Source organism: Aegilops tauschii, chromosome 1 (assembly GCF_002575655.3).
Source record: "Aegilops tauschii subsp. strangulata cultivar AL8/78 chromosome 1, Aet v6.0, whole genome shotgun sequence".
Lineage (NCBI taxonomy): Eukaryota > Viridiplantae > Streptophyta > Magnoliopsida > Poales > Poaceae > Aegilops > Aegilops tauschii.
Window position 1 is genome coordinate 493,554,752 of NC_053035.3, and position 23,462 is coordinate 493,578,213.

The 23,462-nt window shown below is 48.0% G+C and overlaps 1 protein-coding gene and 1 pseudogene across 1 annotated transcript; both read left to right on the forward strand.

Moving 5' to 3' along the window:
• Positions 1–6,582: 6,582 nt before the first annotated feature.
• On the forward strand, positions 6,583–11,487 carry LOC109748261 (DNA-directed RNA polymerase V subunit 1-like). The gene is made up of 14 exons (XM_073498329.1): positions 6,583–6,699; positions 6,802–7,323; positions 7,418–7,894; positions 8,008–8,180; positions 8,224–8,263; positions 8,413–8,540; positions 8,811–8,815; positions 9,104–9,378; positions 9,490–9,663; positions 9,754–9,897; positions 9,991–10,146; positions 10,296–10,400; positions 11,025–11,201; positions 11,291–11,487. Exons 1-14 carry the CDS (start codon positions 6,583–6,585, stop codon positions 11,459–11,461), a joined length of 2,664 nt encoding a protein of 887 aa, XP_073354430.1. The 3' UTR covers positions 11,462–11,487.
• Positions 11,488–19,122: 7,635 nt separating this feature from the next.
• LOC109748260 (uncharacterized) lies at positions 19,123–21,692 on the forward strand (annotated as a pseudogene).
• The last annotated feature ends 1,770 nt before the right edge of the window (positions 21,693–23,462 follow it).

Sequence of the window (23,462 nt, forward strand, 5' to 3'; positions counted from 1 at the left end):
ACACACCCCCATCAACTAGGTTAGGCACCAAGCCACCTACCTGACCGGCGTCCTTTGCCCTGCCTATGAGAATGGCCAACATATCGACCACAATGTTGAACAAAATAGGGGACATTGGATCTCCTTGCCTCAGGCCTTTGTGTGTCTGGAAATAATGCCCTATATCATCATTTACTTTAATTCCAACACTACCTTTTTGCGTAAAGGATTCTACCTGGCGTCGCCAAGCCTCATCAAAACCCTTCATGCATAAAGCCTGTTGAAGGAAGGGCCATTTGACTTTGTCATACGCTTTTTCGAAATCCAATTTGAAAACAACCCCATCCAGCTTTTTCGTGTGGATTTCATGGAGCGTTTCATGAAGGACCACAACACCCTCAAGGATGTTCCTGTCCGGCATGAAGGCAGTTTGGGTAGGCTGCACAACAGCATGCGCGATCTGTGAGAGCCTATTGGTCCCGACCTTGGTGAAAATTTTGAAACTAACATTAAGAAGACAGATTGGCCTGAATTGCTCAATTCTCACAACCTCTGTTTTCTTAGGGAGAAGGGTGATCGTTCCAAAATTTAGCTGAAAAAGATGAAGCTGACCAGCAAACAGATCATTGAACAAAGGCAACAGATCCCCTTTAATGATATACCAGCATTTCTTATAGAACTCCGCTGGAAATCCATCTGGGCCCGACGCTTTGTTATTTTCCATTTGCGAAACGGCCTCAAATACCTCTTTCTCGGAAAAAGGAGCCGTCAGAACATCATTCTCCACAACTGTGAGCTGAGGAACATCCTCAACCCTGGACTCATCCAGAGACACACAATTATTTTCTGGAGGGCCAAACAACTGCTTATAGAACTCAGTTATGTACAATTTTAGGTTCTCCTGTCCTACAATTGTACCCTCATCTTGCTCAAGCTGAAAGATCCTCTTCTTTCGATGCTTACCATTAGCAATCATGTGAAAGAATTCAGTGTTCGTGTCCCCCTGGACTACTCGCCGGACCTTGGCCCGCAAGGCCCACTTCAACTCTTCTTCCCTAAGAAGTTCTTTCAGCCTCAATTCCGCGTCCAGCTTGGCATGAAGCTCCGCGGCCGGCAGTATCGTGGTTTCTGCTTTTACATCCAGGAACTGAATAAGGGACAGAAGCCTTTCCTTTTCAACCTTATAAATCCCGCTAAGATGCTTAGCCCATCCACGCAGGAAACTCCTCAAGTGCCTGATCTTATTCTGCCAGCGCTGAAGCGCAGTCTTTCCTCCTGAATCCTTAGCCCACTCTCTAGCCACGAGATCAAGGAAGCCTTCACGTTCAAACCAAGCCATCTCAAAGGAGAACACATTCTTGTTCCCCAAGTGGGAGGGCTCACCAGAGTCCAGAAAAAGCGGCGTGTGGTCAGAGATACCACGGGACAGGGCCTGGACTGTTACTAGAGGAAACTTCTGTTCCCAATCGACACTGGCCAATACACGATCCAACTTCTCATACGTCGGATTTGGCAGCGCATTAGCCCAGGTGTATTTTCTGCCCGAGAGCTCAATTTCTCTCAGGTTCAAACTTTCAATGATAGTATTGAACATGAACGACCATCTGCCGTCAAAGTTATCATTGTTCTTATCCTCACGCCTTCTAATAATATTGAAATCACCCCCACCAGGAAAGGCAACTGCTCGGAACCACACATCCGAACGAGATCAGCCAAGAAATCGGGCTTGAGCTCGGGCTGCGCAGCCCCATATACCGCAACCAGAGCCCAGTTAAACCCATCTTCCTTCGACCGCACCCGGAACTTGACTGCAAAGTCACCCATAACCACACTGCGAACCTCAAGCGTTTCGCACCTAACGCCGAGTAAGATTCCACCCGATCTCCCTCTCGGCGGCAAGCAATGCCAATCAAAATCAATACCCCCCGACAAAGAATTTAGAAATTGAGGCGCAAAATTATCTCTACCCGTCTCCAATAGAGCGATAAAATCAAAATGATGCTCGACAGACGCCTCAGCAAGAAACCTTCTTTTAGCCAAGTCCCTTAGACCTCTGCTATTCCAAAAGATTCCTTTCATAGTTCATCATAGAATTTTTTTGCCGAACGAATCCTAGGACTCCTACGCACTGCGGACAACGGGTATACCTTCCGTTTCCACTTGCACTTTGGGATAGCTTGACTCTGCAACTGGTCCTCACAACCAGTGTCAGAAGGGCTTGCCAAAACTATCTCAGTAGAAACATCCTCTACATCCGCCTCAGAACTAGGAGGCAAAAGATCCGCACAAAAATTGTCGAGCACCCTGACCCCGAGCGCATCAACCTCCGAATCACACATGGGTTTAACAGCCGCAATATTGCGAATCATCTCTAAGGCCCGCTCAGCCTCTAGATCAAGGAGATCATTAATAGAATTAGAAATTTCAGTGTCATTACTACCTAGAGAAACTCCTAATTGATTTGCATTATCAACTATCTCATCATTTGAAAAATGCAAAATGGAATTAGAAGTATTGACCGACATACCAGTAGTGACCTCTACGTCATGAAGCTTGGCCGCCCTCATGGCGCACCGTTGCTGAATGTCGTCCACATCCGGATGTGCCTGGAGACGGTCACTCACCCGGCGCCCCTCAGACATCGGATCTTGGATCCCACCAAACGCAATGACCTCCTCCCGAGAGATCGCGGTTGGGGTACGGCCTCCTGCCTCACCCCAACCCGCAGTCCGAGCGACCTGCAGGGGCTCCCCCACAGCCTCGCCAGTAGGAGGACGTGACGCCTGGCGCGCCCCACAAGACGGGGCCGTCAACGAGGATGGTGGAGGCAGAACAAGGGCCGCCCGCCCTAGCTCGCCACCCTGCACCGGAGAAGCCACCACCATAGGAGAAAGCTCCGAGGCCACCTGCCCCGAGCCCACTCCCGAAGGCGAAGCCGGCACCAACCGAAAGGAAGACACAACAGGAGAAGAGGTATCCGAGGCCTCCTGACCCGGACCTCCTCCCAACGAAGAAGAGGACACGGGAACCACCTGCCCCGCATCCCCTTCCTCAGCACAAAAAGAGCAACCCGAAACCGCCTGGCCTATGGCTCCTCCCGGCACGCCAGGCCCGATAAGCTGCGTCGTCTCCTGAGGGGGAACCGCGCGCTGACCAGAAGAGGGAGTGGCCACCTGCCGACTCACCTCCTCCGCCCCCAGACCGAAAGTGATGAAACCCCAAAATCCCCAGAACCCGAATCCACAGCATTTAGAAATTCCAAAGCAGGCAAAGCGAGCTCAAAAGCCTCCTCGGACTCAACCCGATCGCTCCACAACCTCGGTGGTGCAGAAAAAGGCTCGAAGGACCCAAATCTCAAAGTCGTCGAAGGCACCGAGGAGGGTTGGGCAGCTCCATCCCCGGTCATCGCGGTCTCGGATCCCGGCCCCATGGACAGCTGTCGTCCAGAGTCCTCGACCGGCGGTTCTTGAACTCCCGCGCCACCGTCACCCTCGTGCATATCAACGTCAGACACGTGAGCCAGCGCAGTCAGAAGGCTCTCGTCCTCAAACTCAATAACCAGATTATAAATCCTGCCTTGATAAGCCCACTTAACCACTTCCGGCACATACTCAACGTTCAGAATACTGACCAGAACCCGAGCAATCCCGTGAGCTCTGGTGAAAGCCATGTCCACACGCTCTGGCTTCCCCACAAGAATGCCCAAGCTGGCCACAACCCGAGCATCCTGCAGCGGTGTGGAAGGTGCCCCGGAAAAGCGTAGCCACGCTTGCGTAAGCGGTACGCCCTGAGGCTCAACAAGCTTCCATTCCTGAAACTCAAGGATGCCATCAGTACCCGGCACCTTAAACATCCCAAAACTCAGCAACCTCTGCAGATCCTCCACGGACGGGCACTCAACCCTGAACATCTTATCATCAAGACCGACAAGGTCCCACTGGAAATCCCCAGGAGCCAGCTCTCGAAGCTTCTGCACGATCTGTGCCTCAGACACCTCCCCTCTGGTGACCTTGACAATCCCCGTGGTCTGACTCGGAGACTCGTCAGGCACCTCGTGCTCAGTCAGAGACTCGAAAAAAGTTAGCTCAGCACAGTATACTCCATACATCATGAGTGAAGGTGCCTGATCGCGCAGTAACGGACAATCCCCAGATTCGTGTGCCAGTTTACCGCAGGTATCACATAACCGCGCCACACACTCCGCAATGAAGTGACCCTTGTCTCCGCAACGATAACAAAGCATCTTTTCCTTCCTGCGCGCCCACTTGGACGCTCTATCAGACTCAGCCCTGTCCATCATCTCCACGGACACATCTGGCATAACCTCGTTCTCAGGAACCGGAGCAGAAGCAAGAGCCGTCACCACCTCCATAGCGTGACCGGTTAACACAGGCTCCTCGGCAGCCCCGCTATCAGTCATCTGCTCGACAACAACCGGTGGTGGCGGCGGACGTGGACGGTACCGGCCCCCTCGCCCGCCCCGACCACCACGATGCCCACGGAAGCCACCACGCTGTCTAGAATCCGGACCAGAAGCACCCTCAACAAAGCCACCCTGGGGACCCAGGAACGGTCGCTCTGCCAAGCGTAACCTCGGCCACCGCCCGTCGACGACGAGCCACGGTGCACACCTGCCCCATAGGCGTCGAATCCATCGTCTCCCCATTGTCCCCGAGGCGCGGAATTAGCACCAGCCACAGGTTTGGTGACGAAGTGGGGTGGCGGTGCTTGCCTAGGCAGAAGTCCCACAGACCCCGGCGCCCCCGTCGTTGGCGGCTTAGGCGCCGTGCCGCCCCTACCAGCAGCACCACCAGTCTGCCCACCACGACTAGGCGCCAAACCCGAGGCCGCAATCACCGGTACGCGAGCGCCAACAGACGCCGTGGCACCACGCCCCACGGCCGCACCCGGCAACGTTCCGCCGCGTCCTCCCACCTGCGGCACGGGGGGCACCGCGCCCCGGCCAGCTCCACGACCGGAGACAGCAGATGGCGGCGGCATAGCCGAAGTCCCCGCACCACGGCCACCGCCCGGCGCTGTCCCAGCGCGGCCCGCCCCAGGGGGCTCGGCCGGTCTCTTCCCCGCACCACGGCCACCGCCCGGCGCTGTCCCAGCGCGGCCCGCCCCAGGGGGCTCGGCCGGTCTCTTCCCCGCCACACCACGTCCCGCCATGGTCACTAGCGGGGGGATGCGACGAGCACGACCGCCAGGATCCGCCCGCCGATGAGGAGAGCGCCGCACCAGAACCCTACGGCGCGAGCAGGGAGAGGAAGAAACCGATCGATCACTGCATGCGTCTCTCACGTCTACGATCGATGTAGCCTCCAGCCCAACCTTTTCCAGTAATACTAGGCCCGGCCCAACTGCAGTCCCTTCGCACTGGGCCACATACCCAGCCGAAGGAGGCCCAGTAGCCACCGGAGGCCCACACGCGCCAATCAAGGAATTCAAACGCAGGGCCCTCGCCGCCGCGATCCCGATCGATGCCGCCGGCGCCGCCTGCTGCCGGCCGGCCGCCGCACGGCAACCCTTCTTCCGTCTGACCACAGCCGTCCACGCCTCCGGGCAACCAAATCGAAAACCGTAAGTTTGGGAAGACTTACCTTGGGAATTGGACCCCTCCATGGCCGAGGTGCGTTCGCCGCCGTCCTCCGATGAACGACACGCCGGAGCAGCTCCAGCTTCTCTCCGGGCCGCAGGCCGTTCCTCGCCGGGTCCTCGGGAGGGACGACCGTCTCCACGATCTCGGCCACCTCATCCTCATCGTGGCCGGGAGAAAAAGCCTCACAAATTATATCTGAGGGAGTAGGCGAGCAGGCCGTCGAGCCGCTGGATCGCCCGCCGTCGTCCTCGTCATCTCCGCTGTCCTCATCCGCAAGAACCCAAAATCTCCCACCCACCCTCCGGTGATCACCGGGAGCAACAGCGCGGGCCGGTGTCGAAGACCCCGGCGCCAACGTCGCCATCGCTATGGGCCCCGTCAGATCAATCATCTCTGTTGCCTTTGGACGTACATCAATCTGCACGCAATCGCCCACAACCACGTTATAAGAATCAAATTTGAATTGAAACCCCACCTCAATCAAGTCGCCGTCCGGAAGATATTCGCCGGCGAGCACTTCGTTCTCCAGATCGAGGAGCGTCATCCAGCGCGAAGGCAGAGTGAATCGAAGACGCCCTTCGATCCATACGCCCGGGTCCGTCCCGACGGCAAAAGTAACCCGCCATTGAGTCCATCTTCTCTCCTCCCGTCCGAACTCATGCTGCGGCGAGGCGACATGGTCACCGCCTGATCCTGTCGGCCCATCCTTTCCTCTCAGCGACACCACCGCGCGAGAATTGTGAGAGCGAGAGCCGATCTGTGGCGATCCCCCTACGCCGCCACCGGGCGAGGATCGAGACGACGGCGGAAGAAACCCGATCGCCTCAGGCGGCCTCGTTTCCGCCTCGTCCTCCGTCGTTTTTCGAATCCAACTGTATTTCAGAGGACAGTACTTTTGGTTTCATTAGAAGCTTGTTTGTTTCACCCTCACCTCCCGACTTTTTTCTCCCCTTCTTTAGGATGCCTCCACAAACCTGCTAGGAAAGTCCTAGTCAAGGTAGATGCATGAAATCAACGGCTCAAGGGTTGGCCCCCCAACCTTTAAAGAACACGAGGCTGAAGCAGATGATCTTCAGGTCGCCATTGCCGACTACATCAAGCTTGCAGGAACAGCAAGGGTATCTAGACAATACGTAAATGAAGTAGTACATACTATCTCCTAGCTTGATCACAAATAACTGTATGTTGATAACGTGTCTTCATGTATATATCTTTTGAAGGGCCCTCAAGATGTCACCTTCACAAGTCAGCCTGCAACAAAACAATGGCAGCAGAAGATGAAGTCGCTCTGTATCAGCAAGAGGTCAAGCTTTTCATGCCGTGGTGTGATCACGGGTGACCCATACATTCCCATGAATGTGGTAGGAGTGCCTGACGAAGTAGCAAGACGGATGTCGGTACAAGTGCGCGTGACAGAGTACAACATTGCTCAGCTGCAAGGCATGATGGATAGAGGTCTTTGTCTGACACATGAAGATGCTAATTCCGTCACGCACTCCTTGGATGTGGGGAAAGCAAAGAAGAAACGCATCATGCTGAAGGTTGGTGAAACGGTCAACCGCAGAATTCTAGACGGAGATACTGTATTTATCAACAGGCCACCAAGCACAGACAAGCACTCAGTCCAAGGAATGTATGCCCGTGTTCATAGTGATCACACCATCAAGATCAACCCGCTCATATGTGGACCACTTGGAGCTGATTTCGATGGTGATTGTGTCCACATATATATTCTTCCCAAGGTCAGTGTCAGCAAGGGCTGAAGCTACAGAGCTCTTCACGGTGGAGAAGCAGCTGGTGAGCTCTCACAGTGCTAAACTGAATTTTCAACTCAAGAATGATTGCTCACTAGCTTTAAAGAGAATGTCTGGTAGAGAGTATTCTAGAAGGGAGGCCTACCAACTTATAAATGCAATGTTCACGGGAGGGTTGATTCCCAAGAAGCAACTATCAGGTGGACCAAAGTGGTCTTTTGCTCAGATTCTAGAAACATTACTGCCAGAGGAGAACGGAATGTTAGTCAGAGACTTGGTTACTGGCACAGTCACCATCTCATCAGTTTTGTCAACGATGAGTCCAAAGGAGGCCGTAGAATTTCTGAATCTTCTGCAGCCCCTGCTGATGGAATCATTATCTACTGATGGCTTCAGTATAAATCTGAGAGACTTCACTGTCGAAAATTCAATACCAGAGATGATTCAGCATAAGGCACTTAATCTTGACAAGTTACGGAAACCAGTTGTGGACTTCATCACTTCTTCTTCTGATACTCGTTTGTTGGTTGATCAAAAGAGTGATTCTGCCATGAACAAAGTAGTGGAGCAGATTGGTTTCTTGGGAACTCAGCTAGCTCTCGAAATGAAAATTGTGGACTCCATCTAAGACTTCAGTTCACATGTTTTGTCTTCTCATCTTTGAATTTACAGGAAGTGCTACTTACAAGAGCTAGCTCTCGAAATGAAAATGACCAAAGAATAATCTTGTATCTGAGTAAATGCTCTTGTGGGAATAATTTTTGCACGGAAAGAGCATCACTAGCAGTTCAAGCCTGCTTAAAGAGGACCAAAGTAGAAGACTGTGCTACTGAGTTCTCAGTCCAGTATGTAGCATTCATAAGTAACTGTACTTCTTACACATTTCAGCGTATATGGTGCTAGGCTCAGAAGTATTGTCTTGTTTCAGGTATCAACACCAAAATATGGAAGCAACACATTGTCTTGTTGGCCATATTCACCTTGACAAGGTATTTTCTCCTACTTCTCAAATATTATCGTTGTTTCAGCAATATCATCAAGATTTTATGTTGAAGAAATAATTATGTGCCCGTACAGAAGCAACTGGATGAAATGAACATAAGTATGGAAGATATTATTCAGAAATGCCAGGAAGCTATTTGTGAATGCCGAAAGAAAAAGGGGCAAGTGTATCAAGTTCTGAAGAGAATTGTACTGAGTTCAAGGTGATTTGATCTTTTCTAGTTTTGAACCTTCAAATAGCATGGGAGACTCATATTTCAATTAGCTTAAAGAATATTCCAAAAATTATATTTGGATTTACTATTCAGATTGACTAAGATTTGAGTTATTTTTCTAGTGACTAAAGTTGAATAATGTCTTTCAATGGGTATTTATGCATTAGGGACTTCCAACCATGCTATAATGAGAAAATCAAGAATGAATTTTAAATAATCTATGACTTCTTAACATAACCTGGCATTTCTCATTTGCAGTGAATGTAAGTGCTACCAGGATGCAGATGGTGAGAAACACTTCGAGATCTCCTGTTTGCAGTTTTTCCTAACTGAAAGTGCCACCACACAAATATCTGAATCTTCTGCGTGAGTTGTCCAGTTGATGGTCAATACCATTTCTCCTGTACTCTTGGACACGATCATAAAAGGTAAACCAAGAATTCACATTCGTACTAGATATCATGCATATAGAAAATCCAGATGAATATGCTGATAGTTACGGCTTATGCAATTCTGCTTCCTAAAAGAGACATTCTTGCATCTTCTCCCAGGTGATCCACGAGTCCAGGAGGTGAACATAATATGGGTTGAACCACAAGCCACATGTTGGGTCCAGAACTCCGGTACAGAACAGAAGGGTGAATTAGCGCTGATAATCACAGTGGATAAAGCCTCAACGGGAGAGAGTGGTGATGCCTGGGGTGCAGCAATGGACGCCTGCATCCCTGTGATGGATCTGATCGACACTACCAGGTCTATGCCCTACAGCATCCAACAAGTTCAGCAAGTAATTGGAATTTCATCTGCCTTCGGTCGAGTCACACAGGTCCAGTAACTACCTTGCCCTTTTACCTTTCTCATGAATTCAGTAGCTTCTATTACAGCATTACTCACGTTCTGCTCTTTTTTCCCTTCATCCTTTCGACCATCCTTGCAGCAACTTTCAAAGGCAGTTGGAATGGTTACAAAATCAGTTCTCAAAGAACACATGACAACCGTTGCAAGCAGTATGACCTGCACATGTAAGTTGCATGGCTTCAACAGCTATGGTTACATGGCCACATTCCAGTCCCTCAAGATTCAGGCACCCTTCATGAAGGCTACACTCTCTGTAAGTCCTCAGTTTGGCTTTGTTTTGAACTCCCCATTTTGATGGGCAAGTGTTGATGATGACTAAAAAAATGAGAAAAACATGCTGCAGAGGCCAATGCAATGCTTCGAGGAGGGTGCCAAGAAGGTCTACTCTGATCAACTGAATAGTGTTGTGTCTACCTACTCTTGGGGCATTCCTGCACCAATTGGGACTGGTTCAGCCTTCAAAATCCACTGGAATGATGAGAACATGGTACAACGAACATTTTACTTGCATATGTTCTCTCATCTACGCAACACATAATTATGTTCTCCCTTCTCCTATGAACCTCTTGATCTTTTACAGTCAGCGGGCAGTGGGGACCTTGGAGGGTATGGTTTATATGAATTCCTCACAGCAGTAGAAACAACAAGAGACACTAAAGATAACATGACTGTTTCATACAATACCTGCTTGTATGATGTTGACAACCTTCGAGAAGATGAAATCAAAGAGGCTGAAGTCAATTGTTTTGGAGGAAACAACCCAATCTCTTGGACAGACAAGCCAAGCAGATCTCTTGTTGCATGATCTTCAAGGTTGGAGAGCTGAACAAGAGCATCAGACAATGACAATTGCAAATTGGCAACATGGTAAAAACATCACCACAGGATCGAGTGGCACTAGTGAATGGAACCAGAGTTGTTCTGCCACGAAAGTTTATCGGAGAAGGCGGCCTAATAGTAATTGGAGATCAGATGGAACACCCCAAGATGGTAACCTGAATTGGAACAAAGCAAATGCCACCCACATAACTTTGCCGTTACAGGGTGATCTCGCTCTGGTGGATGGGGCAGGACTAATAGTCTTGGTCGAGGTCGAGTTTGTGGTAGAGGCGCAGTGTGGAAATTAGAGGGATCACACCGAGGGGGTGGTAACAACAATAGGTGGATAGCCCAGAGAGCAAATACCACATACACACCGAACTTCCCCATGTCAGGACCATCTAACTTTGGTGGATGGAATAAGAAGACGGGCAATCTTGGCCCAGGTGTTGGCAGAGGATCAACATGGAAATCAAATAGACCACGTCGGGGAGGTAGTAACAGTAGGAACTAGAAAGGGCATAAGAACACCAATATTGGACAGGGAGGGAGTTCAAACTTTACACTAGCGGAATAGGAGATACATGCACGAGTCGATCCAATCATGAAAGAAGCACAGAGGATCATCCGTGAATCAAGGTATAGTTTCTAGCCCAATGCAGCTCGAAAAACTAGCTATAATTCTTCAGGTGCTAAGCTGCCATATAGATGATAATATGAGTGTTGGGTTTAAGTTTCAAATTCAACAAAGTCTTAAGTAACTGCAGTGATTGAAAAATGCACCTGATCTTGTAGACCCCAAGTGGCTCCTTGTCTATGTTTGTATCCCTTACTCGTAGTCCATCTACTTTCATACTTTGCAGGGATGGAATCAGGCTTTCTGAAGACGACCAGAAGTTCATTGTTACAAATATTCTCATGTACCACCCAGAGAAAGAAAGGAAGATGGCAGGGAATGGCAATTACATAGTGGTAAGCAGCTTGCCTTTCTGTCTTCCGATGCATCACAAGAACCAAGAACCAAAACGGAAATGACATGACAATTCTTTCCCTGCTTGCAGGTTGCCAAGCATCAAAGATTCGACAACAGGTGCTTGCACGTGGTGTCGTCAGGCCGGCCCGCTACAGATTTCTCCTACAAGAAGTGCCTAAAGAACATGATCAGTATTCAGTACCCACGCGATGCAAGTTCATTCGGCGCAAAGTACTTTACTTCCAATGGTGAAGCATAGCATGTTCATTTACCTCAAACTGTGTGTGCTTGCAGTAGTGCAATGCCTAACCCCCTAAAATGACCTCATACTGGCTTACACGATTTATGTGGACTCAGATGCCCACAAACTTCTATAATTTGGTGTGTGCTTGAAAATATTGTATAACTGCGATGCTATCTCTTTTGAACATTAGGGAACAAAAAACTGGTATGCTTGAACTTATGTAATTTGGTATGCTTGAACTGATATAATTTGGTATGCTTGAAAACATCCTATACCTGTGAGATAGTTTCCGAGCAGCAGCAACCAAAAAGAGTGTAAATGCCTGAATGACGAATATCATGTTTGTTATTTTCTTATGGCTGGTACTGTAGTGGAGAGTTTGTACTTCATGAGCGGTCCGCGCTGCGCTCGTCGTTCTGGACGGCAAGAACCTGAGAGCCCTCGCCCTGCGCGCTTGTCCATGGAGAGCTCGGCGAGGACAAGGCGTGACCGCGCTTGCTGGAAGGTGGGAAGAGGGATTGTGGACTGGATGATGGCGGCCTGCATGGCGAATTTTGGCCCCAACCCGTCCAGCATCTGTAAGGTCAGAGTGTACGGTCACTCACCGGTTCCCGGACGTCAGCGAGGGCGGCGGCAGTAGTCGTTGACGCTGAGATCGCCGCGCACTGTCGCCTATGTTGCAGGGATACGTCGTGCCGTATCGGTGCAGTAAGAATACTGCACCAGGACGGGGATACGCCCGGATACACGTGGGATACATCGTATCCTTTCGTATCACATTTTTTTGATTTAAAATAAAGCGCAAACCAACATGTGGTTAGATGGTTAGAGGGACTGTGGTATCCTTAGTCCATCAGGGTTCAAGTGGGAGCAACTAGTATAGAAATTGAGCCTAGGGTGCAAAAATAAAAAAACAAACCTGAGCCATTAGATGCGGCATCATTGGTACATATTGAGGTGCAGGGTTCTCAATGTACATTTCAAGAAACCCCCCTACAACTAGTTTCATATAGAAGATAACTTTTGCAGTAGCCATCTCAAAGCTCTCATATATCAATCATACAGTTCTTCATTAATAAGACTACTTTTCAGATCTGTATAGATTCCCTCTCGTCTTAGATTTATAAAAAATCTGCACATATGTACCGCGTGAAGCTTCCGTGTATCTAATTTTGTCAGTAACTTGTGTTATCACGAATCATGCAAGAAATTCGAACATGCTGGTCACTAAAAATTATGTGAGCATCATCAGAAATATCTTTCAGTACATGAGAATTAATTCATCCACTTCAAGCAAACATAGATTTCAAACTGCACAATCACAATCATGAACCAACAGAAGAGACGTAAATACATATCAAGTGTTACATTGCATTAGAGGATCGTTTGTGGTACATCATGGGCAAGATTGACTATGAACGACGAAAATAAATCACAGCTCAACAAGCAGTGACATTAGAAACTGCATCAACTTGGCTAGAATGGTGTTACAGAATAGAAAAGCTACAGCCTTTTGCCTCCGGTTCTAGTGCTTCTTGCTCGTCAAGCTTCTTGTGCTAGGAGAGATCAAATCTAACAAATACAGTTCAGTTAGCACAGGTCCATGTAAGTGTCATATGTTCACACTTGATGAAGTTTTAACATAGCCTCAAGCAGATTACAAGTTTCAAGGACCACGTAAAAGCAAAAATAGCAATGTTAAAAAATGGCAATGAGCAAAAAGGCAGATTATTATTCTAATTCAACAGTAACAAACAAAGAATGATGGCATGCATTACATTATGCTCTGTAGTAACTAGTACTCCCTCCGTCCGGAAATACTTGTCATCAAAATGGATAAAAGGGGATGTATCTACGTATTTTAGTTTTAGATACATCTTTTTTTATCCATTTTAATGACAAGTATTTTCGGACGGAGGGAGTATAACACAACATGACCAATAGTACTAAACAGAGGTTGTGAACATTTATAGGACCTTGTAATTTCAACCATGAAACTCTCAGTTGTTCACATTAGCGCCTACTTGTTCCGCACCTATGGTTTGGCATGGAAATGATAGATGATCAGGCCGTATATTTTCCTATGAAATATTAGTGAAATCATGGAACATGGACAAAAGTGAAAAATTTACATTACATAAAATCCAGAAGTGTGTGTACCTCTTGAAAGAACTATTGTTTCTTTTTGAGTGTACTGGAATCAGTAATGACAAGCATTGGGGAATTAATCTCTGCAAACGAGCTACCATTGCTGAAATCTTGATTTTGAGCACTATTGACCGATTCCATGGCTGCAAACAATTTTATAGGAAACGACATCACACAAGGGATTAACAAAATGTTAGGTACCTCAACAGATTATTTAATTTCTTAGACGGATTTCTCACCTGATAGCATTGGTGCATATGTTGTGGCCATTGCAACTATGGGCTCTCCTGATGGCGAAGTAGTGCTGCTCCCCTCCATTACTGAATCCTCAGATGCGATATTTTTTTTCACTTGTCCCGAGATGAGAATTGCAAAGTCAAAAATGAGATCATCGTTTGTAGTTCAGACGTTGGGCACAAGGATCACATAAAGGACGCAGCCTAGGGCAACAGTCTATGAATTAGAATATTTACTAGGACACTTCTAATTGTTGGCCCTGTATGCATAAATTGTTGACCCTCAATGCCACCATCTTTGAGAATCATAATTCATATATACTAGGACAGTTCTTACTATTGCCTGTTTAAATGGATCAATTTCCAGCGGTGAATCATGTATACATGAATCTTATGCTGACAAATGGACCAATTTCATTTTTTTCCTAGCAGAATCAATCTAATTTATTTCCAGCTTTTCAAGCTATTGACTCTGTATAAGAACTGCAGGTACTAATATTTTTACTGAATTTTCCTGAAGTTCACGCCAGCGCGATTATCTAACCATCCTCAACCTTCCAACTTGATCCTCCAGAATACTAATCAGTGAAACAAAATGTTCAAAGAGAGTACCAAGACACCTAAAACAATAGCAATGCACCATCAAATCGGAGTTGTTAAACTGCATCATTCACTCGACATGAACAAGAAAACAGAACTAGAGAAATGCAGTACAAATCTATATGATAATAAAATTGTGATGTAGCACAAATTTACTAGCAAACAAAAGTTAACACCTATTTAAAGGTGAACCACCTCGTCGCACGGGCCGGTCGGGAAGGAGCCGAGGAGACCACCACCGGCTTGCCGCCGACGAGAGGGAGGAGGATGCGAGCTAATACTTGAGCATGAGAGAGAGAGAGAGAGCGAGAGAGAGGCGACGAAGGCACCGCTGCCGGAGCTTCAGAAGGGAGGCTGCGACGAGCAGCGGAGCGGAGGTCGCCGGCGAGCTCCGATCTGGTCCGCCTCAAACTGGGACGCCACCCACACAACAGCAGGGAGCCGTCAAGAGTTGGAACAACATGGAAGAGGGATCTGTGCCTCCTCTACCGGCCGTACTCGCTCAGCTTGGAGGAGAGATCTCGGCTGCCGCCGCGGCCGCCGTCGGGGAGATTTTGGTTTGTGCGCTGTATCTAGCTCTCTGCCGAGTGGATTCGGGTTTGAACGGCGAGGGGCATGGGGAACGAAATAGCTTGCAGGGAGGGACTTTCTTGCAAATTTTGCGCACACAGCGACCCACCCAAATCTGGGTCATCAATTTCCCATCCGATGGTACATATCCATTTTTTCTATTTTTGCACCCTAGGCTCAGATTCTATACTAGTCACCCTCGGTTCAAGTCCTGGTGCTCGCATTTTTTTTTGGATTTATTTCAGGATTTCCGGCGATGCGCATTCAGTGGGAGGAGACGTTCCCGTCGACGACGAGCAGGGCCGGTCCATGCATGTTGGGAGCCCTGGGGCGAAACTAAAACTTAGGGCCCTCACACATAGATGAATACTCCACTTATTTTCGTTAGTAAGATGACCAATCCGAACCATGTAACAATTTACATCTCGATGATCTTGTCTTCATCTAAATAATTATTTGGTTGTTCAAATGAAACAAAACCAATATCACACATTCCCAAGAATAACCACTGGTTCTGCAACGTTAATTGCTCCCATTGGGAATTCCTTTAAAAAATGATATTGTATCAACAAATCTAATCCCATTATTTTCTTTCCTCTAGTCACAATTCACTACTGGCAAAATACTTACTGGAAGGCATTCCACAACAAAAATACAAAAAGTGCAATTTTTGTTCAAGATATATATGGTCAAGGAACGAAAGCACCTTAATATAGATGGTTTGGATCGGACGTAAGAAAAGTACGAATCCATGGAAACCGCAGACTGTAATATCTGAAAAATGTCCTCAAAATACAAGAGACATCACCTCCAAAAGATAAGCATGTCTAAAGTTTAAAATGTAGAAAATAGTGCTAGGAAAAGGAAATTATAATTCCTATGTTACCATGGATCGACATTATTTAACATTGAATCATCATACTGAGGAACGAGATTACTAGAAAGAACAAAGAAGAACCAGGGCCGTACCATCTCTCAACCATATGGGGATGGAGAAGAATGTACGGGATGAAGAAGAGCTAATTGGGGACTGGAATTGCGCCATTTGTCTCCGTCATGGTTGGCCGCGACCTCAAAATCAGAAAGGCATGGGAAGGGTGGCGCTGTTCTTGGAGACTGAGATCGGGAATTGGGGAAGAAGAGGAGACGCCCAACTGCAGAGAGAGATCCCCGTCGGGATTGATTAATTCCTTCGTTTTTTTTAGGGCGTGGTGGGCTTTGCCTGATTGGTTGCACTTTGGGCCCTCTTATTTTTTTCCTCTGTATTTTTTGGGTATAAAACTAAACAGAGAGAACTATACCTGGTCCGGGGCCCCTGCTTCCAAGGGGGCCCAGGGCGGGCGCCCCGTTTGCCCGCCCGATGCGCCGGGCCTGACGACGAGGTGGCTATGGTGACTTGAAGATGATATGTCGGCTCAGTATTTCGGAGGTGTTCATAGGGGTAGAGTGTGCGCGTGTGCGTTCATAGGAGTTAGTGTATGCGCGTGTATATGAGCACTTGCATCTGTACTATGTTAAAAAAAATTAAAATAGAGCAAAAAATAAATTCAGAATACGACTGGGATACACAGGGATACAAAAGGGCCTGTTAATGCTCGATCTGAAGCCCATCAGAAGGCCTACTCGATGGATATAGATAAACCTAATCGCTGGAATCCTTCCTCTCGCCGTCATCTTGCAGTTGTCAAATCGCGAGATCAGCGCAACTCCAGCGGCGCCGGCGGCACCTCACAGCTCAACTCGTCTCCATTATTTTTGATGTGGTCGCCTTGGTGTGGTCATGGCTTTCGCACCTCTGCTATTCTGTATGCAAGTGGTTCACAAAGCAGTTTCATGCTATTGTAGGAATCCAAACCTCAGTAATAGCATTTTTGTGTCACTAACCTTTGCAACGCCACTGGCGTGCTGCAGTATTGATTTAACGAGTTTTCAGAGGATGGTTACTAAAAAAGACACTATTAGGTTAGTACTTATTTATATCTAAGATTTCCCTTGATATATTGTTGTTACATATTGACCGTTGTTTCTGGCTGGCCGGTTGCGTTATAGATGTTAGAGGCCGCCAAGATGTGATTCATCTTGAATCATCTAAGTATTGCTAACCGGTGCTACTTGTACAGGTTCTTCTTCACGGCGAAACTACACAAGACTGTGTAGTTTAGCAAAGTCAACTAGACAAAGTCTTGTGTAGTTTCGTCGTGGCGAAGAACCTATACAAGTAGCACCGGTCAACAATACTAAGATAATGCAAGATGAATCACATCTTGGCAGCCTCTAACATCCACATATAAGGGAACCGTCCAGCTATAAACAATGGTCAATATGCAACAACAATATATCGAGGGCAATCTTAGATATAAATAAGTACTAACCTAACATTCTCTTTCTAGCTAACCATCCTCTGAAAATTCGCTGACTCAATACTGCAGCACGCCGGTGGCGTTGCAAAGGTTGGTGGCACAAGAATGCTATTACTCAGGTTTGGATTCCTGCAATAGCCTGAAATTGCTTTGTGAACCACTTGCATACTGAATAGCAGAGGTGCGAAAGCCATGACCACACCAAGGCGGCGAAGGTGCGCGGCGGACGGAGCACGACTGGTCGTCATCGAGCGCGCGGAGGCGGAGGCTGAGAGGCGCCGGGATCAGGGCGCCGTCGTAGGGCTTCAGGCGGTGGAGCGGCGGCGGAATGGGAGCCAACTGGAGTTGGGTTGTAGTTCAAGATGGCAATGGGGCCCCAAAACCCGCGTCCCCGCGGGTTTTTACCCTATTAGGGGATGGGGATGGGCGACTTTCTCTCCCCGCGGGGCTGCTCGTGGGTACATTATAAAACCCGGCATGTTTCACGGGTTTAAACCCGTTTGGGTACTACCCGAACCCGAAACCCGACAAAACCCGTCAAAATACGTTATTTAGCATGCACCGATCCATCTTGACTAAAGTGGCCCAAAGCCACAGTGCCCGAGCAGCCGAGCCCCACAGCATCGAGGCCCTGGAGTACAAACTAACCCCTCGCCCGACCACTGCAGTGTCGCTCGCTCTTCAGGCCTCTCTCTCTCTCGCACAACACAACACCTAAACCTAAACCTAGGTCCCCCATCCGTCGCCTGCTGTTGTAATATGCTCCTGTTTTCCTTTCAAATGTTGTTGTTTTCATTGACTGCTCGTGGGGATGGGTTCCACGTGGCTTTTGAAAACCCGACGGGTTTAGGGGACGGGCAAAAATTTAACCCCAGGAACGTTGATGGGGACGGGGACGGGTTTGCGATTTTCTCATGGGGATGGTTTTGGGCAAGCAAAACCCGGTGGGTTTCGTCCCCGTTGCCATCTTGAGTTGTAGTTGCTGTGAATGAAACAACAGATAGAACTCAACTTCATTCTATACTGATCATTCAAATGTATATTTATTTGTATTGAACATGGGCTTGGAGGAAGAGAAAAGGTGGGTCTGTGACAGATGAGTAACAGGGAGCTGGTCACCGTTACCCACAACAATAGAAGGAGGCGGGGGGTTGAGGCCAGAGGGGAGTGACAGAGTGGGTGATACCGGGAGTGGAGGCCACATGCAATGTCGCATCGGTATCCAGGAACCAGTCGGAGGAGTTGGTCCCTGCGAGAGGCACGCAGGTGCCGGTAAGAGCATCTCTAGTGGATGGTGTATATAGAGGTGGATGCTAAATATATACGATCAAAATCAAAAAATGTTTCCCAGTGGATCGTGTATCAGGTCGTGTACCTATACACGTCGCTCCCACGAGCGTACCTGGCGTGGGACTAAACACGACCGAACCACGCTCGTGGGCTCGCGAACAGAAGGGGAAAGAAGAGAAAAAAGCCTCCCGCTCCCGCTCCCGTTCCTCTCCGGCCGCCTCCCCAAGGTCGCCGTCGCCCCTCTCCGGCCGCCGCCCAAGGTCGCCGTCGCGTCTCCTCTCCGGCCGCCGCCCAAGGTAACCATTTTTTCCTTTCTCGCGAGCGGGAGTAGAGGGGCGGCGGCCGCATGCGCGGTGGGGGGGAGGGGGGAGATGCAGGGGCGGCGGAGCGGTGGGGGGAGGGGGGAGATGCAGGGGCGGCGGCCGGGCGCGCCTGTCTGCTGGGGCGGCGGGACGAGCGGCGCCGTGGGGAGATGCAGGGGCGGCGGCCGCACGCCCTGCAGCCCGATCTGGCGGCGGCGCCGGTGCCGGCGCGCGCCCTGGTGAGAATAGAGGGCGGGGACGGGGGGCTGGGCGACGAGTGGGGGCTCGGCGGCGGAGCGATGAGGGGAAGGGGGAGATGCAGGAGCGGCGGCCGGGCGCGCCTGTCGGCTGGGGCGGCGAGACGAGCGGCGACGTGGGGAGATGCAGGGGCGGCGGCCTCTGGTGACCGGGCTGGCCTCTGCTGGATGAGGTCTTGATTTCCTCTCTGCCGATGGGACGAGCTGGTCCAACACAAATCAGTCTTGTTGGACCAGGAAGTGATTTTACTGTTCCACCAACTTTTAGCCTCTTTCGCTGTTGTTAATAATTTTGTCCTGAACTAGAATATATGCCTATCAGCTTTGCTAATGGATTTGCTGCAATGTTGTTCATCTGTTCGCTTGTTCTTGCTAGTCGGTGCACCAAACTGAAATTACTGAAGTATATGTGAAAATCGAATAATCTGAAGAAAAAAAAAGGACTGTAAAGTAGCAGCAACAGAGTGTTCATATCCAGATGGAGGATATGCTATGTCGATTTCAAGCCATGGCTAGAGTCCCCAGTTCACAGGAATGAGTGATTTTGCACACTGAAAAATGAAAAGGGTTGTGCTATCCGTCGTTTTTTTTTGTTCGTTAAAAATGAAATTGTTCTGTATCGGTTGATGATAATTGTGTACCAATGTAGCTATGTTCAGTTTTTTATGTATAACACGCAATGGTTTGGGACACCATATCCATCCCCCGTTTCATCTATGGGCAGCGAGCATATGGTCGCCACTTTATTGGCTGTCCTTCAGTCAACTTAATTTCTGATTGATTTTTGTGCCGTTCTTCACACGGTCAGAGCTGGGGAGGCAGCGGATGTGAGGGAGCCCAACCCTTCAAGGATGACTGTCCTTGAAGCCCCGCATCTCGTTCAATAATTTTTTGCTTGTCAATTTGATGCCAGATTGTGGTCTAAAATAGCTGTGCATTGGTTGCTTGCAGATGGATGCTGACCAAAGCTTCTTGGACACCCTTGGTTTTGATTACACGCAAACACAACCAGAAAGTCCAATTGGAGAGCAGGCAACTCCATCAACTCAGCATCAAGCAACACCATCAACGCAGCAACGTTCTGCAATAATAGAGAAAGGAAAATCCAACAAAGGAAAAAATTGGTCTAGTGATGAGGACAAGGTTCTCATAGCAGCATGGGCAAATACAAGTTTGGATATTGTTGGGACTGATCAAAACCGAGATGCTTATTGGGCTAGAATTTCAGAGTACTACAACACACACAAGGAATCGTCATGGCCGGAGCGTAATCCTAATGCAATCAATTGCCGTTACACATTGATTAACAGAGAGACCTCCAAATTTTGTGGTTGCCTTCAGCAGATTTTAAATAAGGAAGAAAGTGGAAGGACTATAGCAGAAAAGGTATGCGCAATATTCTACTTCTACATGTGATGTGCAATATGTGATGTGCAATATTCTATATGTGTTGTGCATTTGTATATGTGGTTGCCTATCTTGTACTTCTATATGTGATGTGTAATATTCTATATGTGTTGTGTATTTGTTAACAATATATTTATATGTGCAGACAAACGATGCACACATTCTGTTCAAGGAAATGGATGTTAAAAAAAATGGCCTTTCACATTGATGCATTGTTATATAGAGTTTGCAAAGTATCCAAAGTGGCAGACAAGAGAACTTGAAACTTCTCTTAAGAAACAAAAGAAGACCATTGATGGAAGTCCAGGCACAGCCACCAATGATCCGTCCGATGCATCCTCGGTACGCACTGATGCAACCTCGATACACACTAATGCTCTTGAACATGAGAAAAGACCTGATGGTGTTAAGAAGGACAAGAGAGGTAAAGCTAATGAGAATGCTTGCAAGCTGTCATTAGAAACTGTGTGGGCAGCAAAGCAAGAGAAGGATGAGATCAAAGAAGCGGCAAGAAATGCTCGCTATGCACCGCAATTTGAATTGCGAAAAGAGGAGATTGCACTCAGAAAGAAGGAGGATGCACGAAACGAGAGGGAGGATGCACGGAGACAGTTTGAATTAGATGAGAGGGTCATGCTGATCGACACTAGTGGTATGACTGATGTGCAAAAGCAGTTCTACCAAGCTAAGCAGAATGAGATCCTTGCTCGAGGCCTAGAGTAATGTGAGCTATTTGATATGTGAGCTATATGAACTATTTACTGCTTTCCGCTAGTTGCTGTATGAACTATTTGATAACATCACTCATTGCATAAATATTTTATTGATAGCTACAAATTCATGGATTACATCACTCATTGCATAAATTAAAACTAGATGAAAAGAAATGGATTACAGACTTATAACTAGGACATCACTCGTTTCCAAACTTTTGCCACACATGGTCAATTAGATCAAGTTTAAGCTGATCATGTTCACCTTGATTTCTAATCCGGTGAGTCATCTGAATAAAAGAGCTCAGTTGTTCCGCATGAGTACGAGAGACCGTGACTCTTTCTCCCATTGCCTCAAAAGTGCAGCTTCCGACCAGTTTGTCGCTCCTCTTCAACTATCATATTGTGCATTATGACACAAGCTTTCATGACATCACCGATTTCTTTACATTTCCATCCTTTAGCAGGTCCACGAACAATGACAAAACGGGATTGAAGAACTCCAAAGGCTCGTTCCACATCTTTCCTAGCCCCCTCTTGCCTCTTGGCAAAAGTTTTATGTTTTCTGGTATCTGGAGCTGGTATGCTCTTCACAAATGTTGCCCACCGTGGATAGATACCATCTGCAAGATAATACCCCATTGTGTATTGATGGCCATTGATGCTATAATTCACTGGAGGAGTTTGGCCTTCAGCTAGCTTTGTAAAAACAGGAGAACGTTGAAGAACATTTATATCATTCAGAGACCCTGGTAAACCAAAATAAGCATGCCAAATCCAAAGATCTTGCGAAGCAACTGCTTCCAAGATCATAGTGGGCTCGCTGACATGGCCTTTAAACATGCCATGCCATTTTTGGGGGCAATTTTTCCAACCCCAGTGCATGCAATCTATGCTCCCTAACATACCAGGAAATCCTCTTTCCTCCCCTATTGCAAGTAACCTAGCAATGTCTTCTTCATTTGGAGATCTCAGGTACCTTTCCCCAAAAACTTCACAAACTTTGATCACAAATTTGTTGCAAGACTCTAAATTAGTAGCCTCAGCGGACCGGATGTACTCATCAGCACCATCAGCTGCTATTCCATATGTTAGCATCCGCATTGCCGCGGTCATCTTTTGCAGAGGATGTAACCCAAGAGCTCCAGAAGCACTTCTTTTTTGAGTAAAATAACCATCATAATCATGCTCAAGTATACCATCGGCTATGCGTTTGAACAAATTACGGGACATCCTAAATCTGTGCATAAAAAGTAAATGAGACAGGGAAATGAAAAAAGGGCTAAAGCAGAGAAGTGTAGTAATTACGAACCTTCGTCGAAACAAATGTTCGGGATAGCGAGGAACTTCTTTGAAGTAGTCGTCCCACAGAAGAACAAATCCGGCATCTCTTCCTAGATTGATTGTTTGACGTCCATGCTTGGAACCGCCATGGCGTCGAGCGTTCATCCTCTCTTCCTCCTCGCGCTCGGCGAATGCTGCAAGTATGAGTTCATCGTCGCCAGATGAAGATGACGAAGAACTCATGTCCAAAGTGGATGTGTTCATTGTGTTGCGTGAGAGACGATAGAGAAATGTAGGTGAGAAGAGAAGTCACAAATAGAAGTGCTAGAAGAGAGATGGTAGGGGTGGTTTATATAGACTAGAAATACGACCGTTGAATATAGCCGTTTGAAAATATAGCCGTTGAAAATATAGCCGTTGAAATATACACGTCCAAATTTACACGTTCCACTGAAAAACTGAGAGGTGTATATTTTAGCAAGGTGTATATGGACGTGTATATGGAGATATACACGTCCAAATTTACACCATCCACTAGAGATGCTCTAACAGCGGCAAGTGCTGGAGTTAGGCCCGATAGCGTGTTCGTGAACGACCTAGCAACGTTGGTGGGGCCGGAGGAGGCGGGGAGTTGGAGCTATTTGTCGCGGACAAGATCGTGGATGCTGCGCCAGACGGTGAAGGCCGTGGCGTTGTGGACGCGAACGATGTCACAGACATAGGTGGAGACATTCTCGTACAACCACTCGACAATGCATTGGTCCACCATCGACGACTCATCGTCACGTCGCTCGGATGTGTTCGGGGAGGAGGCGAGGTGACCGCCGATGAAGTCGGAGTCGTCGATGA